The sequence below is a fragment of the Rhinolophus ferrumequinum genome, chromosome 26, assembly GCF_004115265.2.
Source record: "Rhinolophus ferrumequinum isolate MPI-CBG mRhiFer1 chromosome 26, mRhiFer1_v1.p, whole genome shotgun sequence".
Taxonomy (NCBI): domain Eukaryota; kingdom Metazoa; phylum Chordata; class Mammalia; order Chiroptera; family Rhinolophidae; genus Rhinolophus; species Rhinolophus ferrumequinum.
The window spans coordinates 7,712,748-7,719,884 of NC_046309.1; the positions used below are offsets into that span (position 1 = coordinate 7,712,748).

A 7,137-nucleotide genomic window follows, 5' to 3' on the forward strand; every position below is an offset into this window, starting at 1 on the left:
CTATGAAACATTACATATGGGATATACCATAATTCATTCAAACATCCTCCTACTGTTAGATATTTAAATTATTTGGTATCACAAATTATGCCAGGACAAGTATCTCCTGAAATCTCCTTTGAAGGAGAAAGTGCTTATTTGGAGATGGACTACTGGCGTTACTTTACTGATTTGAAATCCTGGAATATTCTGGAATAATGGAAAAGGGGCAGAGAGGAGGAAGATAGAACGTGATGTGGGACAAAAGGGAAATATGGGATGTGAGATGAGAAAGAGCCAGAGGGAGGGGGCAAAGGGAAGATGGTTTCCATACCTGGTTTCCACCCGGCGTCCAAGTGTTGTTTCAGCTTCTGAATAAAGGCATTCTCAAGGAAGTCCAAATACTATTGAAACACCAGGTATTCTGCTTATTGCACCGTGGGCAGATAGAGCAGGGACTTTGGATAAATAACGGGTGTGGGAAAGCCATAGGTTTGTGTGCAAGCAACAGAACTTATACTAGGCCAGGGAGAGAGGCTGGGGTTTTCTCAGGATCTGCATGTGGGTGAGGAGGGAGCTCAGAGGGGATGAGCAGCTTCCCCAGGCCATGGCAACTCCAGCAGGTCTCCCTGTGCTGCCCTGGTTCTGCTGGCCAGTGTAACTGGACCCAGTTGAAATATCTGGGCAAAAGCTCAGCCATGCTCTGGTTCCCTCCAGCCTTCACTCCCACTGGGCCTCCGGTCCCAGCCCATCTCAGACACCATGGGGGGGGGTCAGAAAACAGTAAGTGCCAAACCGGATAGTTGCAAAATCCACCTGGCTTAGTTTTCTGTCCTTGACAGAGACCTAGGGAGTTTCTGCAGAAGAAGAAGAGGGACTGTTTCCGGCTCGCACACGAGCTGCCCCAGGTGGGCAGGGGAGCTGGGAGTCCGGGAAGAGCTGTTCTAAGAGTGGATAGGATATGACTGCAGGAACAAGGACACAAACGCCACGGAAGACACAGACGCAGAATATGCCTAATGGCATTAGGTTTATTTTGTGCGAAAGCAGTTTGGGGCTTCTGAAAAGGCACTTAGAGGCACAGAAGGAAGAGCAGCCAGGAGAATAACATAGAGGACGCACCACACAGCCCCTGCCCGGCATCCCCGGGGCTGGGGAGGCCAGAGCTCCAGTGCCCCATGGTCAGCAGATGGTCTGCTGGTTCACCCCAATGGCTTTGCTTCCTCTGGGCGTCCTCAAAGCCTGGATTCCACAACTGGAGGCACAGGGCCCATCCACTTCTCTCCTGGATGGAGAGAACCACGCATGTCAGAGGCGGACTTCACAAGCCCCCAGGGGTTCTCTAGGAAAAGCGCGCTTGGCTTCAACTCTGGCTTCAAGGTACAGAAGGATTCCTTCTCTCCTATGGGGGTGAAGGTGGCCCCTCCCATTTAACTGCAAGCACCCCATGTCTGTAAGAGGCTTTGCTGTTGGAAATGCCCAGAACGTTTTCTTGATTCTTTTTTTTTTTTTTTTCCTTTCAGTCTTAGTTGTGGAAGTTGTGGAGGGTGCAGCTCAGCTCCAGGTCCAGTTGCTAGTTGCAGGGGGCACAGCCCACTGTCCCTTGCGGGATTTGAACCTGCAACCTTGTGGTTGAGAGGACTCGCTCCAACCAACTGAGCCATCCGGGAGCTCAGCGGCAGCTCAGCTCAAGGTGCCATGTTCAATCTTAGTTGCAGGGGGCGGAGCCCACCATCCCCTGCGGGACTCGAGGAGTTGAACCGGCAACCTTGTGGTTGAGAGCCCACTGGCCCATGTGGGAATCGAACCGGCAGCCTTCGGAGTTAGGAGCATGGAGCGCTAACCGCCTGAGTCACCGGGCCGGCCCCTTGATTCTATTTTTGAGTTGGGCTGCTGAATTCTCTGCCTAGGACATATTTTGCTCTAAATCAGTCCTAGTGAACCAATAGGATGGCAGTAGGGCTGGGGTCAGGGGCAGCTCAGTGTGACCCTGTAACTTACCCAGCAGGTACGCCAGCAGCTCCATCCGGTCAGAGCCAAACAGCATGTGGGTTTGGCCATCCACGTGGGCCACGGTGATGGGCAGCCCAAAGGCCTGGAGAAAGCAGTTCCAGTGCAGGGAGGAAGGTGGTGGAGCAGGTGTTTATTAGGCTGGGGTCAAGGCTAGGAGCCAATCCTGGTCTCGGGTCATACAAGCAAATAGCCAGAGGTGTTTGATAAGCGGCTCCACAGCTCTAAGGAAGGTTTTCTGTTTCTAACTCTCGGGTGCTCTGCCTTCGATCACCCTCTATCTCCCTGTCTTCTGTTCTTCGGGGGCAGGGCCAGGAAGGGAGAGGAGGACAAGTGTCCTCTGGGAGAGCTAGGAGGCCTCCTGTAGGGAGGAGCTTCTGGACAGGAGCCTGGGGACCCAGCAGAGCGGCTCAGACTGTCTTTCACACTAGCGTTGGGGACACACATTACGAGTTGCTCACCCCGTATTTGCAGGCTGCCTCGGTGGTCTCCTTGAGCTGGTTCTTCACCTGTGGTGTTGAGGTCTTTTCCAGAATTCTCCGGGCTTGTTCTATAGACATGCCAGCCTTCTCTGCAGCCTGAGGGGATGCAGTAGGGAACACAGCCTGCATCAGCGGGGGTGGGGATCTCAGGAGTCTTTTCATTTTCTGCTCCCAGGTTTTCCTGGCAAGGCCTTTACCCATCCTGCAGGGGTGGTCTATCCTCGTGAAGAGGGGTTATGTTTTCTTCCTTCAAAAACCTTGAGATTGGTGGGAAGAGCAGGTGGCAGAGTCATCGTTGCAGAAACTGAACACCAGAGAGCATCTTAGAGACAGCTCCTGACCCTTCAGGAAGCCACCAGGAGATGGAAGTTGAAGAGGTACCTCACTAGTCATTGTTAGAGAGTCAAGGTCAGAATCTGAGTCCCTGCAGTGAAGTCCTGGGCTCTCACCTTCCTACTTCTCAGAATTCCTGACTATCTCATGCTTTTTTGAATCAAGGGCTGGGCTCTAATTCCCATGGAATTTCCTAGGGACTTCTGAGGAGGGCACATGGCCGCTGCAGCCACCTGCCTGGCTTCAAGAGAATGAAAAAGGCTCAGTTTGGGTTTGTTGTTAAAGTCTGGGATCAGTGGTTTGGCTGTACATTACAGTCCCTTGGGGGAGCTTTTTAAAACCCCAATTCTCAGGCCACCCCCTAGAACACTTGTATTGGAATGTCTGGGGATGGCACCCAGGTGTTCCAGGTGATTTTAACCTATAGCCAGGTATGAGGAGCCCTGAGACCGACCTGTTGGGCCTGCAGGGGAAACACGGAATCATGCTTTCTGATGTGACATTGTTTTTGACTTTGTTTTTGGCTCCAGAAGACATCTGTGTCCCAGACCAAATGTTCAATCATAGGAGACCGGTTAAGTAAACAAAACTAACCACGGAATGGAATGCTGTGTAACAATTAAGAATTACATTTGCAAAGAGTTTATAATGGCATGGAAAATGATTGTTAAATATTAAGTGACAAGTAAGCCTATGCATAAACTGGATGGGAATAAAAACACGGGAGGATATATCGGCCATTCTTTGTATGTTTAAGTTGTTTTGTGATTTGCCATTTTATATATTCAATTTGAACATACCTCAACTCTCTTTTGTAAATTGAAAGGACAACATTGTTTTGAATTTCCTGATTTAATTGCAAACAAAAAACGTACTTTTTATACCTCCATCTCTGTCTGGCACCCATGTCAACGTTTTGAGCTATTTCCGTGTGTTCTCACCCAGACTTCTGTATAATTCCGGCTTGAGTCAGTTATCTCTCTCTGTCTTTTTAAAGCCTGTTTTAAAAGTCTGCTGCTTTCTACTCTGGACATTTTGGTGAGGTTTGTGTTGGACTGTTTGGGTCCAAGACTGGTCCGTACTTCATCCCTCCCCATCTATCTGGAGGGGTAACATTTATGATCTCTCTCCCACGGACTTCCTCCATCACATCATTGTGCCCGTGCAGAATTTTGCACTTCCCCTTTCAACCATGAGATATTCGTTGGAGAGTCCTTAGTTCCCGCCTTTCAGTAATTTGGCCCCTCAAACACAGATACCCTTTCTCCCCACATAACCATAGCCTCCGCCACCAAGACAATGATGTCTTCTGCACCCCAAATGCCAACTGTTCTCAGATACTTTGGGGGGGGGTGGCACAGAGCCAGGACACTCACTGCCAGGATGCTTTGGGGCTCTGTGATGTCTTCATCCTGGGAAGAAGCGAACACTCAGTTGGAAGGAGGTGGCCCGGTGAGGGGTGGGATGGAGGGATGGAGGACATGAGGGCAGTGAATAGGGGAGGGCAGGAGCAGGTGTCTGGAAACAAAGAGAGGGTCAGCAAGTCATCCGCGGTCTCCCAGGTGGGTTCCCAGAATCCTGCCCTCACCCGAGACCAGACACGCATCCACAGTTCCCTGGACGCTTTCTCCAGCATCTCCGGGTGCTCCGACTTCATGGCTGTGAGGAAGCGCATGGCCGACAAACTTCCTGTGGGGCAGAGGCACTGAGCTCGGGCTCCCCTAGTTTGTTTCCTGGTGGAGAGCTGGTTCTTACCTGCTTCTGGCATCCCCCAGAGCTCCACTGCCCTCAGCTTCCCACCCAAGTTTCTCTTAACTGATCTGTCCTGCTCTTTGTCCTCTTACGTCCCCACAACCTTGTGTTCGCTCAGTTCTGATCCTGAGTTTTCCCAGAGTTTGGTTCATTGACGTTAGTCACCCACCCTTCCTTCCTGGCCCTAAGTCTCCAACTTCGCTGCCCTCCACCGGCTCCCCCACCTGTAGCCCATTCTCTTCACCTTTTTCAAGGATCACAGAGAAGAAATCCTTGGGGAAGTTGATGGGAACCTGGACTTGCTGTCCCAGGAGCCTTATGTCATTTGTCAAGTATTTGGCTTTTCGGGGAAGCAGCGCTGGTGGCTTGTTTCCTGCAAGTGGAAAGTAGGACCCCGATGCTGAGAGACACCTGAGTCCCAGGCTTGGGGGACCCCTACTGCGTTTTGGGCAGAGGGCAGATTACTAGCGGCTGGTGCCAATACAAAGACGCAGTTGAGGGCAGCCTCCCTGGGATTTGAAATCAGCCCTCCCTCGAGTCCTTGCCCCAAGCCTCTGCCTTTTTACCACTATCTTTCATGATCCCTGCAATGAGGCTCGGGCGCAGCTGCAGGTGGACGTTCCAGATGTTCTTGTATCGGCACAGGATCTGCAGCAGCAGAGGGGACGGTCTAGAGCCAGGGCTCAAGGTGGAAAGCGTGAGAATGGCAGAGGGAAAGGCAAGGGTGCTTCACGGCAGCTGGTTAGCCAGAGGCTCTCAGTGCAAAGTAGGGGTGATGCGGACCCCCTCAAGTACTTGGTTTGAGATGGCAAAACTCTCCACTCCTAGAAATCTATCCCAGGACCTCTGCTGCTGTGGACAGTTTCCATCGTGTACCACACACCACCCCCTCACCCCCTCCAAACTGATACCCAGGGCTAAGAGGTGGCGGTGCCCTGGCTTTCTCCTTGGTTCCTTGGAGTTGCCCCTTTTCCAAAGCACTGTGGTAAACTGATAGAACGGCTTGACCTGGAGCCAGTGACCTTATTCCCTTTCGAAACACAAAGTGACCCTCAGCCCTGGCTCTGTATCTGCATGTCCTAAACCGCTTTGGGCAGTGCCAGGAATTGCACGGGACCGCGGGCCCTGCGTCCTGCTCTCTCCCCTCTGCCCTTGCCCTCCCAGACCCGGCGTCACCTCGAAGCTCAGCCAGGAGTACGGGGACAGCACATCGTAGAAGAACTCCAGGGTTCGCGGCGCGGACCCCATGCTGGGCCGTAGCGAAGGAGGAGCCAGGGCAGCTGCAGAAGAGAGGCGGCGACACCTCCCAGATTCCGGGCCTGCCTGGAGCACCGCCCCGTGCCTTCACCGCGCAGCCTCGGGGAGCTGTACCCCGGGGTCGGGCAGCCGGCTGGGGTGGGCGGGGCTGCGCCGCGGGAGCGCGTGCGCTTGGTGACCCGCCCACCTCTTGGTCACCGCCCTGTCCTGGGGTGGAGTCGGGGGCAAAAGAGGGTGGTTTGAGAGGCAGGCTGCGCCTCTCAGCTCTGCGCTTTTGGCAAGCCGCTGGACTTCTCTGAACCTGTTTCCTCATCCCTCATAAATGTGGGGATACGCAGTGATACTCCTACCTACATAGACTTGGGAGGAATAAAGGACTCTGGTGCACGTTAGTTATTGTGTTACTTGGCAGTTGCATGAACTTCCTGGGACTGGGGCAGAGTAAGAAGTGGCCTATATATATATATATGTCTATATATATATACACATATGTGTATATGTGTATACATATGTGTGTGTGTGTGTAAATATATATATATATATATTTCTTTCTTTTTTTTGTATTTCTCAGAGCTTAGCACAATGCCTGGAACATATTTGACTGTCAGCACATATTTTATGAGTGAGTGAAGGAGAGAAGGAATAGTCTGCCCTATTTGTATTTGTGAATGTCATATTGTCTTATAATGGGATTACATTTACCGCAGACACATAATTTTTTAAAGTTTCATTGATTTTCATTAAAATTATTTTTAACATTATTAATTTTACGGATTGAAAAACATGTATGTATTCCACTTCTCATTTGTATTTATTAAAAAAAACCCACGCCATCAGAATACAAAGACACAATATAAACGTTTAGATAGACTATAACATATAAATGGAACAAGAAATGATGTTATCTTTGCCCCCTTGCAAATTTACTTGCGTGACGATCATCAAAACTGAAAAATTATACTTAGTTTTTCTCCAGCAATATTAATTTACAAGTATCCAAGAGCTAATTTAGCCCGGTAATAAGATTTTATTGTAAAAGCAGATCATCACTTATTTTTTCAAAACCTTTCTGTTTGGAAATAATTTCAGACTCACAGAAAAGTTGTAAAGATAGCATAGAGTCTCTGCATGCCCCCGGCCCAGCTTTCTCCTACGTGAACATCTGTCCTCATCACAGTGGAATGAGCAACACTGTGAAATTAACATTGGTACGTTACCCTTAACTAGATTGCAGACTTCATTTGGATCTCACCAGTTTTTCCACCCGCGTCCTTTTGGTCCAGGATCCAGTATGGGATACGACATAGAATGTAGCTGTCACGCG

General features: G+C 50.4%; 1 protein-coding gene across 1 annotated transcript; it reads right to left on the reverse strand.

Annotated features, from left to right (window-relative positions):
• Window positions 1–985: 985 nt before the first annotated feature.
• On the reverse strand, window positions 986–5,924 carry GSTK1 (glutathione S-transferase kappa 1). The gene is made up of 8 exons (XM_033099007.1): window positions 5,733–5,924; window positions 5,123–5,204; window positions 4,801–4,929; window positions 4,393–4,493; window positions 4,181–4,216; window positions 2,451–2,567; window positions 1,981–2,074; window positions 986–1,264 (listed from the first exon to the last, which is right to left on the reverse strand). The coding sequence occupies exons 1-8, from the start codon at window positions 5,802–5,804 to the stop codon at window positions 1,215–1,217; spliced, it is 681 nt and encodes a 226-aa protein (XP_032954898.1). The 5' UTR covers window positions 5,805–5,924; the 3' UTR covers window positions 986–1,214.
• Window positions 5,925–7,137: the final 1,213 nt, after the last annotated feature.